General features: G+C 41.2%; 1 protein-coding gene across 1 annotated transcript in view; it reads right to left on the bottom strand.

The window, feature by feature from the left end:
* The window catches only part of LOC134851326 (potassium voltage-gated channel subfamily H member 7-like), a 415,470-nt gene that overhangs the window by 12,141 nt on the left and 378,747 nt on the right, over positions 1 to 24,582 (bottom strand). Inside the window, exons 2-5 of the mRNA XM_063867359.1 lie at positions 3,029 to 3,127; positions 2,157 to 2,387; positions 1,816 to 1,938; positions 1,569 to 1,631 (exon numbers count right to left, since the gene is read on the bottom strand). Of these exons, the coding sequence (XP_063723429.1) occupies positions 1,569 to 1,631; positions 1,816 to 1,938; positions 2,157 to 2,387; positions 3,029 to 3,104 (493 nt within the window). The 5' untranslated portion in view covers positions 3,105 to 3,127. The remainder of the gene's footprint in view (positions 1 to 1,568; positions 1,632 to 1,815; positions 1,939 to 2,156; positions 2,388 to 3,028; positions 3,128 to 24,582) is intronic.

The raw sequence follows: 24,582 nt of genomic DNA, 5'->3' as shown, positions 1-24,582 counted from the left end.
CGTTAATATACATGTCAATTGAACAACAGATAAACTATCATTTCAAAAAATTAAGCAAAAACAATACGCAGGATCATGAAAAATTAGAACAGAAGAACAATATCAAGATTAAGTGCATTTTACCAAATTGAGTAGCTCATTATAAATTAAAAGCCTTCTAAAGTGATGATTTTAACTAACCAGGCAAAATCAGTAACGCTTGAAACTTTAATCGCGTTTTTCTCAAAGCGAGGTCAGATTAAACAAAAACGATGAGAACTAGATGCTTAAATGTTTACCAGAATTTATATGGTGCAATTTATTTTACGAATCTCGGGGCCAAAAACTTACCCCAAAAATAGATCATTTAGTCTTCCTTTAGACGATAAAAAATTACGCTAAGCCTAATTGGTCAATTAATGAGCAATATATATCAAAGTCAGCCTCTTATACTGCCTAACAAAATTTTAGAAAAGTATAACCTCCAAAAAGGATTATTTTTTGTTTGATAGCCAAAAAAATGCCAATTTTACTATATAAAAGAACATTCCTTTGCTTGAAAACAAACTTCAAACACTTGGCCCAAACTTTTGGAGATTTTGCTGGTATGTGTACAAAGTTTCTTTTGATATAAGTTTTTCATCGATTTACTTGGCAGTTTCAGCGCAACTTTGATTTACTGGAAAAAAGTAAATGATCAATTTTTGGGTTAATTTTTTGGCTTGTTATTTTTCGAATATAATACTTCTGGTGAAATTCTAAGCAAATTTAATTCTCATCATTTCTGTCTAATCCCAACCCAATTTGAGAAAAACCCGTTTAAAGTTTTGTTGATTTTGTTCGGATAATTTAAACAGAGGCGAAGTTGCACTTCGCATACACAAGCAAAAATATGACCGATTATGCTACTGAGAAAAACTGAACGCGTAAAACTTTGACTCTAGAAAATTTTTCAAGTGACGCACGCCAATTATGAGTCTACATAATTATTAATTGACGCAAGCCAATTATGACGCCTTAGAAGTACCAGTCAAATTGAAAAAAAAAATTGTCAATAACATGCCTCAAATTATAGAGCGGACTCATTTTAACTAGCATACTAAAAAGTTCATTAAAACATCCGCCCCTGTCCAGGTTCGAACCCTATGATTTTCTGAATTTGTTGCGGGTCTCCTTTCCTACCTCAACGCTACAGATCCATGATGCCTTACAGCTAAAATTCCATTTGTTATATAATAGTCTGTGTTAATATCCTTAGCATTGACTGTATTTAGCAGCTGGTTATTGATCAAAATGAATACATTTTGTCGCAACAATAATTGCGACTTCGGTTGTAAAAAAAAAGAGTTCATACTATCACACAATTTTTGCTTGTGTAATCAGCGCTATACATAGGGACTACTTTTATTAAATTTCTATTGCAGCCTTAATTCTGTCGAGTTGGTTCATGTTAAAATGAGGGAAACGTTGAAGACAAGAATGACAATTTGAAGAAGAGAGTACAAAGAGTAACTGAAGCTAAGAGACATGGAAGCTAGCTAGACAAAGAAGAGAAGAGAAGATGTAACTCAGTGATAGTGACCACCTACTTTGAGATATGTTGGACATCGGCAGTGATAAGAGCCGAGAGGTTCGGTTTTGGAACACCGAGACTGAAAAGTAACCAAACATAAGACACTATTAGCAACAAGCACCACACCAGCACACCTTTTAAAAGGGTCTTTTAAAAACCAACTAAGCAAGTTTAGAAACTGCAAAAGTTGCTCATTTAAATTGTCACAAAAAAATCCATGCAAATCGACTCTACAAATCGAAAGCTTTACAAGAAACTCTTACATTTGCGTTGGGGTTCCACTGGGTTATCGGGTCCCAGTTCTTCGAAGGCAAGTACAAGCATAACCACTTCTTCGTTCTCATTTTTCACTGGGACAATCAGAACTTGACACAGGAAATGCGTTTCTGAAACAAACAATAATTCAACGCCGTGAATTTGTTAAACGCCGTTAAAAATGTTAACCGCCGTGAATTATGATAATAAATAATACTAATAATTTCTCTGAATTATTTTCCGTAAAGCCCATAATTGATGATCACTCAGAATTGTTGAATCTATTTCAAAATTAAATCTAAATTATCCTCAAGCATCAAACTGAGAGGATATAAACAAATTTAGTTACTATTTTGGCGATAGAGAATGACCTCGCAGTTGACCTCCAGCTTAGTGACAAGGCAGGTCTTCATCTCGGCGGTGGCCACAGGTGAAGTTCGTCTGCCGTAGAGGAAATCGCACCAGCAGGACTTCTGCATGATGTCAGATCTAGTGAACCCAGTGAGGTTGCAAAAGCCATCGTTTGCGTAAATGATTGCACAATTTGAAGTCCTGGCGTTTGCTATTATGAATTTCCGGCCTAAAAATTTTATGAGTTCAAAAAAGTCTGGTTTTCGATTTCAAGCTCTATTCACTGACTAAATAGTTAAAGTTCTCCCATTATAGAAGTTTTATTGATTTCAAGAAAACCAAAACAGCTTTCATCGAACTTCACGGAGAGAAATCATCACTTTAAGCTCCTTGAGCTTCACAAGACACAAATTGTGACAAACTAAATCACAAGATTTCTTTCCCTGCGAAATCCCAGTACCAAAATCCACTTTCTTTCGAAGCTTCTCGACAAGCTTTACTTTCTCGCGGTCTGTATTTTTGTCATTTTAGAGCAAAATTGGCGAATATCAAACCACCGAAATTTAAAGATGAGCGTGAGCAAACTTTATAAGAGTTTTTGCTATACATAGATCATTAAAACTCTATTCGTTCATCTAGGACACTTTAAACTCCTGTGACCAAATTTGGATGCAGCAGTTGGCTCTTTCTAAGCCCCCCACCAACCGGCAAAATATTTCAGCAAATTTTTGTTCGCAATGTCCTATTAATTTCAAAAATTAGTAAGACTAATTAGGCCATGACGGACATAATTTGTCTTCATACTGGACCTAGTAAAACTCCTTGTTACCTCAAAAAGTCCAGCAGTTAAGGACAAAAGAAAAGACAAACCTAGAGTTTCAAATTTTCTGATGATGTAATTCACAAACGTGTTCTGGGGTGCTACATGACCTTTTCGTATTGGCATTTCATAGCAGTCTCACAAGATCTGAAAATATGACTATTACAAAACCCATCAGTCACAATCAACAACTTTTGGTATTATAAAAAAAACAATAATAATACAGAATTTAGGGCAAACGCCCAAGGGATATTAGTCCTGAGTTTCAGTTTGCCAAAGACCATTTGAGTTTGAAGTCCTGGAGTTTGCTATTATGAATTTCCGGCCTAAAAATTTTATGAGTTCAAAAAAAAAACAATTTACAGAATTAATTGCCAAGTCTGGTTCTCGATTTCAAGCTCTATTCACTGACAAAATAGTTAAAGTTCTCCCATTATAGAAGTTTTATTGATTCCATTCTCCGTATAATATTGAACTACCTGGATGGGTACATGAAGTGCTATCAATGGGCCCGAAGCATCCGATTAGCGAAAAATTTAACGAGACACACTTTTTGGCGGATATCAACATTTTCCTATCACAATTGAAAAATCAAAAAACATCTGGTGAAACTTTATGTGAAATAGAAGCCGCGGCAAAGGCATATGCAAAAAACCTAAGGCAAACCCCAAGAGACAAAGCCGTTGAAAAAACGAGGAAATATCTCAAAGATAATGGGTTGCTGGCTTTGCCTTTTGATAAGGGGGTTGGTATTTGCATGAGGAAACAAACGTATGAATCAAAGCCGTAATCCTTGTTGCAATCTGCTCAGTTTGTGAAAAAATACAAAACCACTGATGAAAATTTACTGAAAATTGAGAAGGAACTTAACACAAATTACTAGCCATTAAAAGAGACGAGATAAGTCAAGTCAAGTCTAGTCAAGTTTTTATGACTATTAGGCAGTGCCTCTTGTGGTCATTTCAAATGTTTTTTTCCTATCTCCGTTCGAATTCGTTTATATCAATTCCAATCGCTTTCCAATGTTTGTCCAGTTTCCACTTGAATTCGTCGATGGTCTTGCTTTGCACTGTTTCCTGTGGCAGATTTTTCCAGTCGAGAGGTGCTCTTATCGTGAAGAAATTTTTTCGCATTTCTAGATTTGCTTTGCGTACTACTACTTTACATGCGTTATCTCTAGAATCCCTATCATTCCGCTCGAATAGTCCCGCAGTGGCATTCCTATCAAACAAACCATAGCAGATTTTATACATTTCTATCAATGTCCCTCTTTTCCTTCTGTATTCCAGCAATGATAGATTCAATTCTTTAAGGCGTTCGTAATAGGATAGAATTTGCATACCACCAACGAGACGCGTCGCTCTTCTTTGTACGTTTTCCAAGATCTTTTGATGCTTGATCAATCTTGGGTGCCAGATTAGGTTCGCAAATTCGAGGTGTGGCCGTATCAAGCATTTGTAGATGTTTAAAAATATTTGTTTCCTGACTTTAGTGAATTACTTTTTTCTTAATTACTGCTTCCATGCCGTTTGCCTTATTGGCTTTTTTAGTGATGTGTGTTTCGAATGTCAGTTTGTTGTCAAGCCAGATACCCAGGTCTTTTTCGAGTTGCACTTCTTTAATGTTTTCGCAATTGATTTTATAAAGCCTCTCCCTATCCATTTTCTTGGTTCTTATTGTCATGTGAACACATTTGTCGATATTAAAGGACAAAAGACTTTGGCTTGACCAAATTTCTAGTGATTGTAAATCTTCATGTAGGCATGTTACATCCAATTTGTCTTCAATTTAACGGTACAATTTCGCATCGTCAGCAAACAGATATATTTTTGACGCTATTTTGTCCGGCATTGTGTTGATGTATATCAAAAACAGTACTGGGCCGAGTACTGAACTATGGGGTATCCCACTTTTCACTGGCTGCCATGAAGATCTTGAATCGTTAATTACCACTCTCTGTTTTCGTCCCGAAAGAAAGTCTGTTATCCAGTTCAAGGTTCTTCCAGTTACTCCGTACTGTCTAAGAACTCCGATTAGTCTTTTGTGTGGTACCGAATCGAAGGCTTTTTTGAAGTCCAAGTATATCACGTCGACATTTTCATGTTTGTCCCTTGCCCTGGTGAAGTCATCAATTACTTTCAGGAGTTGTAAGTTCAGTGAACGTCCAGATCGATAACCGTATTGTGCATTTGTTATTAGCCCTTTTTCATTGAAATGGTCCATTAAATGCTTTCGAACAATTTTTTCGAATAAGTTGCAACATATTGATATTAAACTGATTGGTCTGTAGTTATCTGCCATCAATTTCTACCTTTTATAAGTGATCAGTTATATTCTAAAATGAGTTCAACAGGGGTCAATCCGCCCGTTTGTACGGTTTAGCCAATGTACACAAGTCTGAGACACCCCTAGGACCAGTACTATCACTTCCAGGCAGCTCGTATGAGAATCTTAACAAAATGGTTGCAAAGTTATTTGACAACATCGATGGAGCCAATATAGAAACCAATACTAAAGATGCCAGAGAAACAATTGAAAACATTGCTCTAGATCAGGATGAAACCATAATATCTCTTGATGTGAAAAGTTAATACACCAACGTTCCCCTGAACAAGGAAATTGAAATTGCTTTTCAGAAGCTGTACAGCCAAGAGTGTCCTCCTGAAATTCAAAGAGCAACCATGGAAAGGCTTTTGAATATGGCGGTCAGCAAAGTATATTTCAAGTGTAATGATTCATGGTATGTGCAAGTTGATGGTTTAGCAAAGGGCGCGTCCCTCGCTGTAATTCTGGCAAACTTATGCTGAAAGAGTACGAGTTTGCTCTAAAACAAGAACTACCGGTGGGAACGGAGACACAGCACATTAATGACAAAAACGGTTTGTGCCCATGTTGCAGCAGGAAAGTCACATAGAGATCGAAGGGGGTTGAATGCGAGAGTTGCCGAAACTGGTATCATCCAAAATGCAGAAAAACACCCGAAGGCGTATACGCATCAATAACCGAGATAGTCTGGTACTTTAAAAGCTGCTGCCGCGCTAAAAACAAGGAGAAGAATACTCCTCAGATGACATTGTTCCTCAGGTATGTGGATTGCATTGTTAGATCCGTCAGAGGGGAGCCGAGTTGTCTCCTCGAAGCCGCCAATTCTCTTTATCCAAATCTGCAGTTCACTCTAGAGGACATTAATCCTGGATTTGAACAAAAGTGTATCGCAGGGTAGGGGTCTAACTTGCAGTTGGTATCAAAAACCAACAGATACAGGGGCTATACTGAACTATAGAAGCTGCGCCCCAACTCAGTATAAGCGTAGTGTTATCCAAGGCACTGTACACAGTGTATTTGGGAGTACATCTAACTGGGGGCAACATAAGGGCGCAATGGCTTTCAAATCAGTACCCTAAAAATTGGTCCGCAAAGGTGGCTTCATACGCCTTGTGCAAAATTATCGAGGATAAGGGCAAGCCCATTGATAGTGAGAGATGTTTGTCAATTCAACCACCAGAGGATGTGAAGCCCCCAATGCTGATGGTGCAAAATAGAGGTAAACAAATCCATATCGTGGTAACAGGTTACAAAAATTAACTAACGTTCAAGTGGTTTTCATCACAAGAAAACTAGAACCATGTTTACCATCACTAAAAACAGCATTTTCAAAGACCTCAAGTCAAGAGTGGTTTATAAACTGTCATGTAGTGAATGCATTTCAACCTATGTCGCCTATGTCGGAAAAACTGTTCGACATTTGACCACTAGAATTGAGGAACATAAGAAAGCAGACTCACCGGTAGGCCTCCACCTTCAGCAATGTCAACTTGAGGGAAATAGCGCAGATCTTAATTGGGAAATTATAGATAGGTCAAACAACCAAACAAAATTGTTAACACTAGAGGCAATACATATCAGGAAAGAGAAACAGGGCTTGAACACGCGCGATGAGTTTAGGAGCAGGGCGTTTATACTGAAAAATTAGTCCCATAATGTTTTTGGTTTTTTATTTAAAACGTACATGTCTAAATCAAAATTATGACTCAGAAACTTCCAGACAATTTAATCTAAAACTTTTCAATTAATTTTAGATGTTAAAATTTTTTAAATTGTAATAGTAATTTAGAGGTCAACTGTGATTGGCTAATTTTTTAACATGATGGTTAAGAACCAAAATGTATGTTAAATATCGTAAAAAACATTTGTAATATGATGCTTTTTCGTCATTTAGATTAGTTTATTGTAACAATCCTGACGATGCACATAGTAGCAAAAACGTTTGAAATTTACTTTTTAGCAAAAATTTCTTGAGTTTGTGTTGGTTTATATAGTTTTGACAGAGACATAACAGTCTCCAGTAGCAAATAATGTCGAGATTAATTTTCTATTTGAAGTAACTGTTACATATTTATGTTATTTTGCTTTTTGGGTGACTTATTTTGTCTGAATTTAGGCTCATTTTGGCCCAATATGGTTCGCAAGGATTACTCCACTGGACCAGATATCGCTAACTTGCCTTGTTATTGTCATTGATCTTGTTTAATATACCCTAACTCGCTAGCTCGTGTATTTTGCGTTGTTTCACCTAATATGACTAACAGCTTACACTCGATGCTGAATCTGTTTTTGATTATGTCAAAAAAAAACAAGAAGTGCATGCATTTCGTAAAAACTGGCAAAGGTAGAAGAGACAATCTTTTAAGTCTTGTTTTACATCGCAATCGATTAATTCCCATAATCTTTTACAGCCGTTTCTTGTACCTTTGCGAGCCTTCTAAGATACATTTTGCTTGCCTTCCACAGAATGGCACCATATGATATTAAAGTAACTAGGTTACTCCGAAATAGACTTTTTTGCCTGCCATCTTGTTCTTTTAGCTATATCGCGGTTGATCGTGTAGAAAGCTACACCGGCCTTTTCACATCTCTTGTATTTTTGTATTAGCGGTAGACCATTCATAGTAAAGTTCGTCTTTCCTTTGGTAACAGTCGTCCGCTTATGTCACATATGATGTTAAGAAAAATAGGCCCTATAACCATTGGCTCAAAAGTCAGGGACACTATCTCATGTGTTTTTGTTCCTCATTCTGTTACATTCGTCCGGAAGTTCATACCGACGGAAAATAAAGCTAGGTCCCAAAACGACTGGATAGCTTCTAAACACAGCTTCTTTTGCTTTTTACCGTCTCTACTATAACCAGTTCAATATGTGGTGTGACAGTCGACCAGAATAAGTCCAAATGCAAGTTTGGATTTGATTTTTTTCTGTTGCACCTGACTGAGAAGATTGATGGTTTTTACGAGTTAACGGTGATAAGTGTTCAGTTTAACGAATCAAGAATGGTTAATTTGGACTGACAAGCTGATTTTTAAAATGTCGATTTAAGTATGAACGACACGTAACAATTTGAAATTTCTCGACAACTGAAATGTCGAAAAACACAACAGAATTCGTTGAGAAAAACAGTGAACGGCAAATGTGCGATACAGATCGAGATTGAAATATAAAACAACTATCAGAAGACCATTCCTAGTTGAAACGATTGTGCCGCTGCAATCGTTACAACACGAATCCCGAGAACCAGGAAGGGTATCGGGACGACGTTTCCAGACTTTTGGGAAGAAATAAGACTGTTAGTTGCCCGGATTCCAGAATCCGGAGGTGTCTCGGGAGAAGACTGTAACTCTCTGTTTAAAAGTTGCAAAAACTTGTTAAAATTCATTAATCAGTCCTTTCCCGAGGCCCTTCCGGATTCTTGTATCAGTTCGAAGAGCTGTGTTTTTGTTGATGTTGGCTCGAAAACTACTACGTAACAATTGTAGCGGTACCATCTTTACAATTCGGATTGCTCTTCTACTTTGACAGTAGAACTATATCTGCTGTTAATGTCGTTCGGCAGATATCTGCTGTTAGTTTCTTCTGATATTCGCGCTTTTTTCTGTTTTCGCGAAAAAAAGGTCACGTGTCTTTACAATAGAATATTTTAAAATTTCCAGTACCAGTTATATCTGACCTCACTCAGATCGTTCAGTTTTTTAAATAAGAGGGTTATTTCTCTGAAACAGACAATTCTCCCACTAAAAGTTTAAAAAGTATTGGGACGCAGGCCAATCCTGCCAACCACAACTAAAGTTATTCTACTATGCTTCCTCCCTTCGGAAATTATGTTGCTATTGGTCTTGATTATTAAAATTAAGGAACTCGGTGGTTAGAAGGAACAATGAAACAATCTCCTTCTTCAAGAGATTACTCAAGTCTTTCATGTCACCACAAAGTGAACAGTCATCTTAGTTTATTGAAAACAATCATGCAGGCTGGAAAATTTTGATGCCTCATGCCTCTCTAAATGAATAGTAAGTGTCTCTAAAAACATTAACAAAAATCACTATGCAAGTTTAAAAAAGCAACAACATTTAAATTAAAAAAAAACTAAAATTTTTTCTTTCATTCAGTTTCAATTTCAAGCTTAGTTGCTTGGTTTCTCATTTGAGTTTTTCTCCCACAAAAACAATTATTATCCCTTTTTTTGTTACCACTTCTTTCATTCCTTTTTTGGTTGTCGTCGTTTAGAAATTCTAAGACTTCTAAATTCTGTTAATTTTTCTCCCTTTGCATCTTGTCATTCAGCTTTTGTCACTGCTCCATCTCTTCCTCATGTGACTTAGACTCCGAACTCTCGGTTTTAGTCTTTTTCGACGTTCTCCTTACTGCGGTGGTCACTGCATTCCGATTTGGCTCAAAAGCTCGTTTGAAAGCTTCTGACCCTATGTCCATACGTACTGTACACTCTGCTGTGCTTCGACAAATCCTTTTTTGGCATACTCGTACAACCATGTAGTTATGTTGAATCTGAAACTTCGCATCATTCGTCTTCTGGTCCATATTTTATTCAATTCCGTCGGAGTATTCAAGTTTTTGCACATTGTTACAAAAAGATCTAAGTCTTTCAGACAATCAAGCTCCTCTAACTGTTCTTTTTTCAGTGTTGCTTTCTTTCGATTGTTCTCCTTAACATGAGCTTCCAATCATCGAGTCGCCATCATAACTCCGACTATCACCATTGTTATGGGATGTGATGAGTCTAGTAATCCCATGGAGAGCAGCTCTCCAGAGTCCCAGATCAACACCAGATTACTTCGCCCAGGATACCACCATATGTTTAGCAAACAATGGCATGGGAACTCGTTATGTGTTAACATGATTCTTCTCCAACTTCGTTTCCAAGACACTTCTATTTGCGGTTGCAGTTCTTCCATCATCACTCGGTGGATTTCATCATTCTCGTCTGCTCTATTGTAATCCGTCGCTGTTGATCTTCTCTGCTTGTGTCTTTCAAAGTCACTGAAGTTCCCACTAGCCTTTCCCATGAACTTCTTTCCTAGTATCGGTTCTAACTCGTCCTTGGTTCTTGCTGCAAAAATATTACAGAGCAACTCGTAAGATTTCTCCGACATTCTCGCAAGTCTTGCAACTTTTGGCAGGGAGAAGGCTTGATACACGATCATCCTTGTGTTCTTTACATCCACTGCTACGAAGAGTTTTGGGTATCGGATTATGCACATCGGCGCCATCGTCTCGAGTCTACAGTATTTGGCTCTAGACGGTCTGCGATAAGTTCACTCTGCCTGTTTTTTTCCACTTCTGTTGCTTCTCTCCATTTTCCAATATGCTTCTGTTCAGTTTGTAACACACGGTATCGCTATTAGAGCATGTATCTTCGGAGTAATTCGCATTTCTTCTTCAAAGTGCCGTAGTACTACTGCTCTCCACGGCAAACTCTCCAATTGATCCACCGTTTCCGCGTGCATTTCTGGGGAGACAAGGGTTCCTTACGCCTTTTGCTTCATCGTCGTGCCCTGTATCATTTCTTCCAGGTAACATTCCATAGCATCTTTATTTTCTGGAGCGATTTGCTGTGCTCTAGCTGAGTTCCTGTACTTCATCACTTCCCGGTATCCACCGGCGGGTTCGTCAATTGAGACGTGGTCCGATACTGTCAATCAGTTGTATCCCACTGGGGTTAGCTGTCCTATGACGCTTCCCTTTCCCTGATTGATAATTGATGGTCTGAAATGCCGAAGGGTACTTTCACCACATTGGCTGAATATTTCCATTTCTAGGGTATCTCCTCTTGGTCTTATAGCTGGCTGATCTTAATCCTGCCACGAGGATGGGTGGCACCATCGTTACATTGGTCATTGTTCTGGACGTGCCAGGCAATCTGTCATCGCCTTGCCCCATATCAATGACATCTTCGATTCGCTTTACTTTAGCCTTTGCTGAATGTTCAGAAACCACTTTTGTCTTCCCAGTTTTTCTTAACGTCACTTTGTTGCCCAATTTCATCTTTATGTCGTTGATCTTGTCGATCACCATTGTCGATCGCATCGTTCTATTTTTGTGTTCTGGACAGGTATACAACTTCTTCGTTTTTTTCTTCTTGCGTCGTTTTGATCACGGAGTTCGCTTCACTTTCATCAGTGGCCGAATCAGTTAACAATTAATTCAATCTCCCATCCCATTCGTGCAATTGGTCAAGAATTTCCCGCATCAGTGGTCTGTTGAGACCTTTTTTCAACATGAACTGTGTCCCGTAGCGCTGCACTACTGTTCAGATTTCCTCCATGAAAGCAGCTCTCTCCATACCACAGCCTGTTCTGTTCTCATGAACTTCCCACTCTTCTTCTGGCAGGGTTCTGGCGCCTTCTATCTATTCTTCTCCTACGCGGAGACTCCGTTAAAAATTTCTTTATAATGGCTTTGAACTTGCCAGGAGAGCTGCTCTCCGGCAAGTTATGGGTTATATTGATAAAAGCTGAGGGAGGTTCTAAGGTTCCAAGGTCAAAATTCGTTGAGAAAAACGGTGAACGGCAAATGTGCGATACAGATCGCGATTGAAATATAAAACAACTATCAGAAAACCATTCTTAGTTGAAACGATTGTGCCGCTGCAATCGTTACAACACGAATGCCGAGAACCAGGAAGGGTATCGGGACGACGTTTCCAGACTTTTGGGAATAAATAAGACTGTTAGTTCGGAGGTGACCTCGGGAGAAAACTGTAACTCTCTGTTTAAAAGTTGCTAAAATTTGTTAAAATTCTGTATTCAGTCCTTTCCCGAGGCCCTTCCGGAGTCTTGTATCAGTTCGAAGAGCTGTGTTGTTGTTGATGTTGGCTCAAAAACTACTACGTAACGATTGTAGCTGTACCATCTATACAAATCGGATTGCTCTTCTATTTTGACAGTAGAACTATATCTGCTGTTAGTTTCCTTCGGAAAAATTGTCGTTCCTATTCCGACTAGCGAAAACGTTTTTCTGATATTCGCTCAGCTCGTTAAGTTTATTAAATAAGAGGGTTATTTCTCTGAAACAGACAATTCTCCCACTAAATGTTTAAAAAGTATTGGTACGCAGGCCAGTCCTGCCAACCAACAACTAAAGTTATTCTACTATGCTTCCTCCCTTCGGAAATTATGTTGCTATTGGTCCTGAATAATAAAATTAAGGAACTCTATGGTTAGAGGAACAATGAAATAATCTCCTTCTTCAAGAGATTACTCAAGTCTTTCATGTCACCACAAAGTGAACAGTCATCTTAGTTTATTGAAAACAATCATGCAGGCTGGAAAACTTTAATATACATTTCACTCAGGCCTCTCTAAATGAATAGTAAGTGTCTCTAAAAACATTAACAAAAATCACTACGCAAGTTTAAAAAAGCAACAGCATTTAAATTAAAAAAAAAACTAAAACTTTTTCATTCAATCAGTTTCAATTTCAAGCTTAGTTGCTTGGTTTCTCATTTGAGTTTTTCTCCCACAAAAACAATTAAATTCCCCTTTTTTGTTACCACTTCGTTCAATCTTTTTTTTGGTTGTCATCGTTTAAAAGTTCTAAGACTTCTAAATTCTATTAATTTTTCTCCTTTTGCATCTTGTCATTCAGCTTTTGTCACTGCTCCATCTCTTACTCATGTGATTTAGACTCCGTGCTCTCGGTTTTAGTTTCTTGCAGCACATCGGTGGCCATTCTGACGCTGTTGGAGGCAATCCTCCACCACCTCTGGTCTTCTTGGTCTTCTTACCTTTGCAACAAGGTAAGGTAGAGAGTCCACATTAGTTTCCCTAATTCTGCAGAAGCTGTTGTGGAGGCACAACGTCACATTTCTCTCCATATCTTCCTTCAAGGTTTCTTATTTTTCTCTCCCATCACAATCATTCTTTTTCGACGTTCTCTTTACTGCGGTGGTCACTGCATTCCGATTTGGCACAAAAGCTCGTTTGAAAGCTTCTGACCCTATGTCCATCTGATACGTACTGTACACTCTGCTGTGCTTCAACAAATCTTTTTTTGGCATACTCGAACAACCATGTAGTTATGTTGAATCTGAATCTTCGCATCATTCGGCTTCTGGTCCATATTTTCTTCAATTCCGTCGGAGTATTCAAGTTTTTGCACATTGTCGCGAAAAGATCTATATCTTGTAGACAATCAAGGTCCTCTAACTGTTCTTTTTTCAGTGCTGCTTTCTTTCGATTATTCTCCTTAACATGAGCTTCCAATCATCGAGTCGCCATCATAACTCCGTCTATCACTATTGTTATGGGATGTGATGTGTCTAGTAATCCCATGGAGAGCAGCTCTCCAGAGTCCCAGATCAACACCAGATTACTTCGCCCAGGATACCACCATGTTTGTAGCAAACAATGGCATGGGAACTCGTTATGTGTTAACATGATTCTTCTCCAATTTCGTTTCCAAGACACTTCTAGTTGCGGTTGCAGTTCTTCCATCATCACTCGGTGGATTTCATCATTCTCGTCTGCTCTATTGTAATCCGTCGCTGTTGATCTTCTCTGCTTGTGTCTTTCAAAGTCACTGAAATTCCCACTAGCCTTTCCCATGAACTTCTTTCCTAGTATCGGTTCTAACTCGTCCTTGGTTCTTGCTGCAAAAATATTACAGAGCAACTCGTAAGATTTCTCCGACATTCTCGCAAGTCTTGCAACTTTTGGCAGGGAGAAGGCTTGATACACGATCATCCTTGTGCTCTTTACATCCACTGCTACGAAGAGTTTTGGGTATCGGATTATGCACATCGGCGCCATCGTCTCTAGTCTACAGTATCTGGCTCCAGACGGTCTGCGATAAGTTCACTCTGCCTGTTTTTTTCCACTTCTGTTGCTTCTCTCCATTTTCCAATATGCTTCTGTTCAGTTTGTAACACTCCCGTAAACAGTTCTACACTGATGGCTGTGACCATCTCAGGTTTTTATTCTAGATTCAATAGTGACTCTAAAGAACCAAACATTCTGAAGAACCCTAGTGCAGTCACTAGATTTACTTCTGTTCTTTCATGGAAATCTGCGATTATTTCTGTTTTCGTTTTTGCTTTCATCTCATTAGTTCCGAACATTATCGTCAACTGCTTATGCTGTTTCGCAAGTGTCTTCACGTAGTCAAGACCTCCATAAATATGACCTTCTAGTACACAGACTCTCGCAAGATAGCTACCAGGCTTGACCCAGTCTTCTGGTACCGAGCCAGGCAACTCCACATTGTTTTCTCAGTTGCTCCTAGAGGCGGTTGTCATCAAATTGTAGATGATGTTGAGGTCGCACAAATTGTAATCTGCATTTAATTCTCTCAGCACCTCGTAATATCAAATCAGCATTTAGACTCGGGCACCATGAGGGTTTCAATAACTCCCCCACCACAATCAGGTTCGTTCTCAGTAACTCATCTGAGATTCCCAATCCGAATTCCACTCGGTATCAGATTTTCTTATGGAAGATGCAGTCACCTTTTCTTCCAATACAAGTCCCAATTTGACTTACTGACTGGCAATGCTTCTTGCCGTTGATATTCTTGACGTCCCAAATCTCAGCAACACAGCTTGTTTGTAATCGAAGTAACAATCACGTATATCCTCTTTGATGAAAGGATTATACGCATTCCAACAATTCCCGACACACAGTGGTATGACTTCTTTCTGATCGGTTCACGGTCTTCACTGGACTTCAGCGGTGTCCCCATCGATTTTTTTAAGAGCCTAAGCTCCTTGTTTGAGAACCTTCGGAATTCATCGATCTTGTTCGGGGGTTCTAGTTCTACAGGTTTTTTCATATTCACCAGCATTGGCTTGCTTTGATGAAAGTTTAATTGCGCTTCTAAGAGCAAGGTCTTTGCCTTCTCTCAGCATTTTTCCACAGGTATTCAGCGCTGGTACCGACATTTGTTCCAAAATGAACCGGACGAAACAGAGAGCGTCTCTCCGTTTCGTACACGCTACTGCCACTCCTTCACAGATCATAAATTCTCTTAGACTCATCATCAAGAGCACCTTCTCTTCTTCCGACCTTTTCCTTTCCTCCGAGTCATACTCTTTATTTCCGAACATTATCGTCAACTGCTTATCTGTGCAGCAGTTGACACAGCAAGCAAATCTGAGTTGCTCAGTTCTGACGTACGGTATCGCTATTAGAGCATGTATCTTCGGAGTAATTCGCATTTCTTCTTCAAAGTGCCGTAGTACTACTGCTCTCCACGGCAAACTCTCCAATTGATCCACCGTTTCCGCGTGCATTTCTGGGGAGACAAGGGTTCCTTACGCCTTTTGCTTCATCGTCGTGCCCTGTATCATTTCTTCCAGGTAACATTCCATAGCATCTTTATTTTCTGGAGCGATTTGCTGTGCTCTAGCTCAGTTCCTGTACTTCATCACTTCCCGGTATCCACCGGCGGGTTCGTCAATTGAGACGTGGTCCGATACTGTCAATCAGTTGTATCCCACTGGGGTTAGCTGTCCTATGACGCTTCCCTTTCCCTGATTCATAATTGATGGTCTGAAATGACGAAGGGTACTTTCACCACATTGGCTGAATATTTCCATTTCTAGGGTATCTCCTCTTGGTCTTATAGCTGGCTGATCTTAATCCTGCCACGAGGATGGGTGGCACCATCGTTACATTGGTCATTGTTCTGGACGTGCCAGGCAATCTGTCATCGCCTTGCCCCATATCAATGACATCTTCGATTCGCTTTACTTTAGCCTTTGCTGAATGTTCAGAAACCACTTTTGTCTTCCCAGTTTTTCTTAACGTCACTTTGTTGCCCAATTTCATCTTTATGTCGTTGATCTTGTCGATCACCATTGTCGATCGCATCGTTCTATTTTTGTGTTCTGGACAGGTATACAACTTCTTCGTTTTTTTCTTCTTGCGTCGTTTTGATCACGGAGTTCGCTTCACTTTCATCAGTGGCCGAATCAGTTAACAATTAATTCAATCTCCCATCCCATTCGTGCAATTGGTCAAGAATTTCCCGCATCAGTGGTCTGTTGAGACCTTTTTTCAACATGAACTGTGTCCCGTAGCGCTGCACTACTGTTCAGATTTCCTCCAAGATGCACCACCTAATGAGGCTCTGTCGACGTCTCTTCCCGCTTGTTCGTGATCCTGCTCCATCGTTTATTCCGGTCAATAGTCTTATTTCTCCTCGTCATCTCGGTCTTCTTTCTTTCCTGACCCTAAATGTCTTTGCTCGTCCAATTGTTGTTTCGACTGAAAGCTTCGGCACGACTGGCTTGCCAACTGACCGGCGTTCTTTTTCTCCGTGTTTTATTCAAAAATTCCTCACAGCTGAAGGGCGCTAGAGCAGTCCAAGTCAGCAGCTCACCAGTTATTGCCAATTCTGGTTTCACTCTCATTAATATCAGTGAGGCTTCTTGCAAGTCTGCTGCATCTCAGGGTAGTAGGCGCCAGGTTCAACTTGACCCATTCTTACTCGAATCTACCAGGTTTTGGAGTGGCCACATTGCTCGTCCTTTTCCTCGTCGACTCATCCAAATATGCAAACTGCGTCTTTTGCAGCACGGCAGCATTTCTGCCTACGAAAAACGGGCCCAACGATTCAGAGAATTTCGCCATCCCTCTTTCGTTGGTCTCGAAGGCTCTAAACCTGGGCGTGTATACAACGGAGTCTGCTCCAAACAACATCCTCCGAATCAAAGGAAATTCAGGTATTTCTTCTGGTAGCTTTTTGTAGTCGCCCCAGTCTTCAGTGTTTTTTCTAACCTTCTGATATGCGACTATTAGACGAGAAGTTCTAGTTATTTCACCGTTTGTTCTGACATAAGTCTCAAACTCTAGAGCTTTGGGAACACCTCGATATGCCCTCTGTCCACTTCGCCCATTCGGTCACGGAAGTGGTCATTAAGTATGTTCCCGTCCACTGCTGAAATGAGTTTAAGGTGCAACACCGACCTTTTGTAGGCTACGCAAACGTCACTGCTGGACCGTATATCGTCGTCACAATTCAGTGCTAAGGGATCTGTCATCAAAGCTAGGCCTAAATTGGTAAATAGGGGCATGCCTCCCGCATAACGTCGCACATCCTCTTATTTTTCTATCGTCTTGTCTTCTCCGGATCCAAAGCAATTCTGATGTAGGAGGTATTGGATGAGAGTGTGTCTCAGATCCCGTATTTTAGTCCAGGAGTCCGTGGACCGTTTCTTGTCGAACTTCTTTTTTACATTTTTTATCAACTGTTTGGAGTAAGGGGTTGAATTTATCAATCCTCCCACATTTCTATGCGTGATCGCAAATAATGTCAAGAATTCATCCAGTTGGAGATTTTGTATTCCTTCAGTGAGCAGCACTGCTGGTCCGTTTGTGGAATTTTCTGCTCCAAACGTCACGAACAGTCCCAGGATCACTACGATAGATCTTCTCGGGATGTACTTGAGGAACTCTAGTATTAGATAGTGAGAGAGTCCCGGGTGAATCTTCGCCAGAAAGGACGCGGTCAATCCTGCTCCCAACCCTTCTAATATGCTATCCGTCCAATTAAAACCTTCTTCTCCTCTAATGTTCTGCATCCAGAATGCCTCGGGTGAGTGTTATCTGGCACATCCTGTCTATGAACTCTGCTGACTTTTCTCCTTCCTTTTCAGCTAAAATCAATTCTCTCACTAGGTAAGCGTGGATCTTCGCGATCATCGTTGGGCCCCGCTCAAAAACGTCCAATGCTGTTATTCTAGGATTCAATTGCAGCCACTTGTTTGCCTCGGACTCGTTCGCAAAACGATAGCTTCCAAGTGAGCTTTCGTTTCTCTGGCGTTCTGCCTCCTTGGCCTCTCCTCTCCCTCGAACTCCATTCCTCTGAACCACAGGTCAATAGACATTCCCACGATCACTTGATTATCATCGTCGATTCTTGGTTTCGACTTGACCTGTCTGCTGACATTGGATAGTTCCAATCCCAACATTTCATCTAACACCAGCATGTTTAGCAAATATTATTTGAATCCTCTCATAGCGTTTGAGATATCCAACCATACTGCAGGCAATTCCGACCGAAGTGGCTTCAGATTCTTCGCCTCCACTTCGCGGTTTGTGGCAGGTGTGATCATATCACATTTACCTTCAGAGAGTAACGCTATCATTGCTTACACAAACTTTGGTCCATTTGGGAGGTGTTCATATCCTGGGATTAACACAAACACTGGCTTTGGCGTTACTTTCTGGAACCCGCCTTTTTTTTAACACGTCCATGATATCACCCATGGACTCCAGAATGTCTTTAATTGCTGGCCGCTGTTGATGGCTCTCTGAGTCTGCCCAGGAGACCTCTACTATGCAGGTGATCATCAATGCCGGGGAACACGATTGTGATTTGATTAATTTCTGTTTGTCGTTGAAACCCAATTGCCCCTGATGCAGATTGCATCCAGTCCAGGTTGGTTCCCGTCAACATTTTTACATCGGGCTAAAACAAGGACTTAGAGGTATGCACGAAGTCCGAGCTCGCAATACTAATATCTTTGGTTTTCTCATCTCTGCTTTGTCGTACGCGGCAAAGATGGTCTCATCTATTCGGAATATCAGTTCACCGTATCTTTCAGAATCACCTTCTTGGGCTACTTTTTTCGGATAGGATCTTTCCGTCACATGAGCTGGAGGCGCTCACACTTGTTTAAACATCTCACATGTTGCCCCGTTGGCGCTCTACTTGTCAATATTCTCCTTGGTCTCTCTTCTCTAGTCTGCTCACTTTGATTCATCCTCAAATCTTGCAAAAGTCCGCAAACCGTAATGCTGTTGTCTAGCTGAAGTTGATTTCTGCTGCTGTCAACCAATCAACTCCAACGATCAACTGCAGTCCAATTACTGACAGTCTCGCGCCATTCAGCAGTCTCATCGATTCAGCTGCAAATCTTACTGCTTGAAGGTTCAGCTTCATTAAACCTTGCTTGTAAACATGCCAGGGGGACGGTATCAGTATTGACCACATCAGGGAATTTCAACCTGGACTTCGCTCTTCCCTGCTTGTACTCATCGTCGTTTCAGATCGGGTGGTGCCTGAGGTCGCATCCGTCGTTTGACTGACTAGTCCCAAACTTCGTTGAGAATGAATGGTCCTCCTCACTGGTGCTTCACCCAGTCAATCCAAATATCTGACCTCTTTTCTTGCTCACTTGACCTCTGCATCACTTGTGGCACGGCTGTGACTGATCCTAAGCGTGTCTCCAGATTAGGAGGCACAAAGGTCGAAATCGCCGGCACGTTCCTCGCTTCTTCCGTTCTGAGTATTCTAGTGTCGAATAGTTCAATTCTAACTCATCTAGTCCTGGACGGTTCATCCAGCCGTGTCTCTTTATACTGGCGAAGTGTATTACGTCTGGCCTGACCCAGAGCCCTCAGCTCAAGCTCCAAGTCTATTACGAACACTCGTCCAGTTTGCCACTTGCCAGGTTACGCACTATGTTGTTCCACCTCATGACTCCACCTCATTTTGCACTCTACCTGTAGACGACTGCGTTCTCGTGCTCACACTGTGGTAAACTTTTGCCACACTGTGGTAAACAAGCACACTAGCCCTGCTTCCCATGGCCTTCTTCTGGTTCCGAGCTTCTGGAAACGTTGTTTGAGCCTAATAGAATCAATATGTCCACGATTCTGCCTGGTTTCATCAACTCCATCATCCGATATAGCTTGGCTACAGTGGCATCTCCGAATGCCATCACCGTAGTGATCGATGAAGTTCACAAGTTTTGCAAAAATCTCATTAGTCTATCGCTCAACATCAAATGCGACGTTCCAAGAGGTGGTTGCTGCATGTTCATCGCTGGACTCCAAGTTGATTGGTTGAAGCACGCTCGCATATCCGTCTCCGGGATATGCGAGCATGGGATATCTTAGCTTTTTGCTAAATTTTTTTACGGTAGTAGCTCCTGTTTTCTTCATTACTTCTGAGGAGAACTCTACTGTACCGGCATCATCGATTGTTCCATAGGGTGCTGTCACCCCAGAAACTGGCACACTCCTGTTGGCCACATGTCGGCCAGCGGCTTCCACCAGCTGCTGCGTGGTTTTATCGATGACTGGATCACCCAGGGTGTCACTTGGATCCGGGATCGTCACTCTACCGGGTGCTGTTGGGACTTGCACGTCTGTTTTCTGACTTAGTTCGCGAGGCGTCAGAAGCTCCACCGGGGACTACCCACGAGAAACACTCCTGCAGGAATGATTGTTCCATTGTTGCTAATCCTTTTCGTTCCGATTGCTCCTTATATTCCTGCCTCAAGCGTTCTATCTCCTCTCCTTGTTTCTTGTTGCAATCCTCAAACAGTCTCCTCCAAATATCTCTATCTTCTTCAGTTCTGACCAAGATTTGTCTCACTCGGTGCAGTTCGTCTTTCATCTCGTTCATATGTTCCATCATTTCAGTCGTCTGCACTTCTTCTTCTACTCTGGCAGACAGGCACCGCAGCTTTGAATTGTCAGCTAGACGAGGCAGCCTTGCTACTCAATTCCTGATGCAAATTTTGATGTCTAGTCCAAAGATCGTGCCTAGGCCTGGCTGGGAGAGGCATCTCTTCAGGCTGGTACGTCCTTGTGGTATCCACACCGAGTTTGTGCGCCAAGTCGCTTCCCGATAGAGCTCCAATTCTCCATCGCATAACACACAGACTCGTTGCTCGCGATTTCTCCATCAGCAAGATTTCCGTTGGGCGGCCCTCACGGTTGTCAGGCCCTAGGATGTTGGTCAGAGCAATAATGAACATGGCCGTCTCAGGGTTATCCTGGGCATAATCTCTTTTCGGCAGCCTACGTAAAGCTCGTCTATTACTGGCCCTATGTATACCTCGGTCAAATCCATCAGATTGTCGAAATTGTCTTTTTCGGTTATTGAATTCGATAAGTTGATTTCGCGAAATTGAAATTCAAAGATTTAATTGATCAATCAGGATCTAAAAATAAGGTCACGACTATCACATCTGTCAACTTTGCTCAAATTTTATATTAAAACAGCTTTAAAAACAGCCAGATAAGAAGATTTTGATCTTAAGCTATATTAAAAATCATTTCATTCTAAAATCCTGGAATTTGATCTAAGAGTGGACAGTCCACACTTTGGATTTGTTCTTAAAGTTATTGTTTGAGCATTCGCGGTCACTAACCCTTCCAAACCCAAGATCTTAATAACATAACAACATAACACAATAAAACAAAACACATCCTACACTCGACCTACACTCAACCTATACTCAAATAAAAAAATCTTTTCCTATATAGATACACTTCTATATTGGCAACAGAAAAGATCACATATATCAGCGCTTACAGCTACCGAGGATGCAGTCGTCATTGGTTTCGGTCGTACACCGGAAGCGAGAGTTCTTTCACTCCCCTCTTAACTCGGAAGTTTCTTAGTGTCGTCAGGGTCCACCTGCTGCTTTTCCGTCGGCCTCGTCACCAAGAAGCAAAAGTACTCTCCTGGTGTTTGCGAAGCCGCCGGTGACAAAGCTGCTACACCTACTATTCCTGGTATTTGCTTCCACAAAACTTCTATTTTGTTGTATTCTCTCTTAAAGTCTACTGCTAACGCTCTTCTAAATGTCATGTCCGCAGTGAAAGCTATCGCGAACGTGCTAACTGTAAGTATAAAATCGCTATCTGCTGGTGTTATGCTTATAGAATATTTATTTAGCAAGTTGAAAGATGACTCTATTACTCTCCCTGAGGGCATTCATTTGTTTCTGCCTCTAGGTGCCTGTTTCTCTTGCAGTTCTCATTTCTTTTTTAAAATAATTTTTCGGTGCGTGTAAATCCTACCCCAACTCTCCGGACAAAAATATCCATCGACGTCCCGTCGATAGAATACCGGATATTAAGTGAAGGTTGGTCGCAGGAATGAGCAATTGCCCTTCATGGGCTGCCCAGGAAGGATCGTTTTTGACATTCTTTATTTATTTTTTGCTCTCGCGGTCTACGCCGTGAATCGTGACACTGTTTTCTTTTGGATCTGATGTCATTTCGTTCAACCACTCCAAGACGCACTGGTTCGTTAACTCTTGTTTGTGCGACTGCCGTTGTACAATACAATTTTTGTTTCCCAGTCTTTTTTCACATAGGGTAGGGTGTTCTCATCCGCCTCAATTATTTTATTAGAATCCAGGTCCAGCGGCGGACGTGTTTCTTTTCCAGCGCCTCATTTCCATCAATTCTTTCCCTGCCGCCTTTCTCATTGACTTCGAAAGCTGGGTCCATCCTCAAGTAATCGCCCTCTTTCGTGTCTTTAGGTATACACCAGTCCACTGTGGTTGGGTTGTATGGTTTAATATTTTCAATAGTAGCTCGGCCGGTATTTAGTCTGAAAAAACGTACCTCCAATTCTTCAGGAGTTTCTTTTTTCCTTTCGGTGGTATAACATTCTAAAAAACCACACAAAGTCACCCACCGAGTAAGCTTTTGCACCAGCTGTCTTCTTGTCACACCTTTTCCTCTGCCTCGCCTGAGCTTGTTGCGTATTGCTTCTACATAAATCGTTCAGCTCTTGCATCTGATTACATCCCTTACATAGACTCGTAGCGATGTTTTCTTTCCTTCATACTCTGGATAAAAGAAAGTCAAAGGCAACGGTTTTTCATGCCCAGTCAACATCATGTGCGGACTAATTCCTGTGGTGGAGTACTGCGAAGTAAAATGAGCTCCCAACACTTGTGGCAGATATCTATCCCAATTAGTCATATCTTGGGATCAATACAACCTCAATAACGACACCAGAGTCCGATTTTGCCTTGCCACTAAGCCGTTTGTTTTGGGATGAGCCTGAGCTACTTGAGAACGTCGTCTCATGAGCTCCATAGTAGGTTCTCCTCCATAGTAGGTCCGATTGGAATGTCATTGGACATCCATGTCTTGCTATCCAAGTATTGATCAGATGATCGCATGTCTCTTCGACAAGAGTCGAGTCGGTAACTATCCTCTTCCAGTAATGAGTCAAGAGTCGGTAACTATCCTGTTCCAAGTCTCCTGTGTCTGGTTCCCTATTTTGATCCACCTTTTCAAGTTGCTTGTGATGCGGTCATTTCTCTGCGCTCTTAGCAAGTCCGAGAGTCTGTATCCTGCATTCAAGTATGTCTTCACGACCCTCAACTGATTGTTTAGCCCATCTTAACGCACCAAATTTTTACCAATGGCTCTCTGTTTCTTGTCTGAACGGTTGAAAATCTGTCTTGACTGCCTCCTTCTGCGGTAAAAAGCTCATGGAACGTTTCGATACCGCTATCATTTCCAGGTCATCCGCTGCGTTATCAAAAACTTCCTCGCTCGTAAACAGGAAGCGATCCTTAGTATGGTCATGATACACTTCCCCGTCCAAGTCTGTTGGTCGGGTTTTCACCAGCAATGTGTGGACTGCCAACAATTCTGATCCCGTGCTCGAGTTCCTGTCTGAGAAGTTGTCAATCTCTGATTTCCTCGGGGTGTTCTCGACAGATTAGTCTGTCCTGGTACATGTTTCCGCGGCAGATTCTGATGTGCACGATCTTCTCATCTATCTAAACACCCCGGACAAATTTTCGTCCATCTGGTCTTGTCCATCTACTTGTCCACTTTCTACAAGATCCCACTCCCTGGACAAACTCGCTTGTTCCGGGTTTTTCAATTCGACTTCTATCAATTCTTGATCGGGCTCCTCAAAGGTGACAGTCTTCTCTGAGTCCCGATCTCCTGTTCTTTTTCTTTGTATAATGTTCTCACCAAAATACTATGAGGAATCGAGGATACTAGTTGCTGAACTACTTTCCTGCAATCGCTTTCGTTTTCTTTGTGCTGCCCATTCAGTGTCATCTCTAGTCACTTCACTTTCCAACAATCCACTCAGCATCCGCATCACTTCTGGTGTGACTTGCAGCGTTTTATCCAGCAATGAGAGGCTGTATATGTTCATACGAGAGAGTTCCTATTGGACCAGCTTTGAACGTAGCATCAAATCAAAGAGCACTGGGTCGTTTTTGGATAAGACCTTAAATTTTGCCCTTTTCTCCACTGGTAATTCAAGGTGTCCCGGAATTGGATGTCCTGACTTATATAACCATCTCCTTGATTTCTACCTGATTGGCCTGCTTCTGCACTAGTCTTTCATGAAATTCAGTTTTCTTACTGAGGTTGTCAGCATTTTGGTGCCTATCACGCATCCTGTGCTCGATTATCATGTGGTAGCCATTCAACCTGACTTCTCAACGAACAGTATAACTCTGGTCCATCGAGTACGTCTTCAACCAGGATAGGGCTCGGTTATCCACACGCAACCAGAGCGCTCCCC

The sequence above is a fragment of the Symsagittifera roscoffensis genome, chromosome 7 (assembly GCF_963678635.1).
Source record: "Symsagittifera roscoffensis chromosome 7, txSymRosc1.1, whole genome shotgun sequence".
Classification (NCBI taxonomy): domain Eukaryota; kingdom Metazoa; phylum Xenacoelomorpha; order Acoela; family Convolutidae; genus Symsagittifera; species Symsagittifera roscoffensis.
This window is presented reverse-complemented; position numbering and strand designations above follow the sequence as displayed.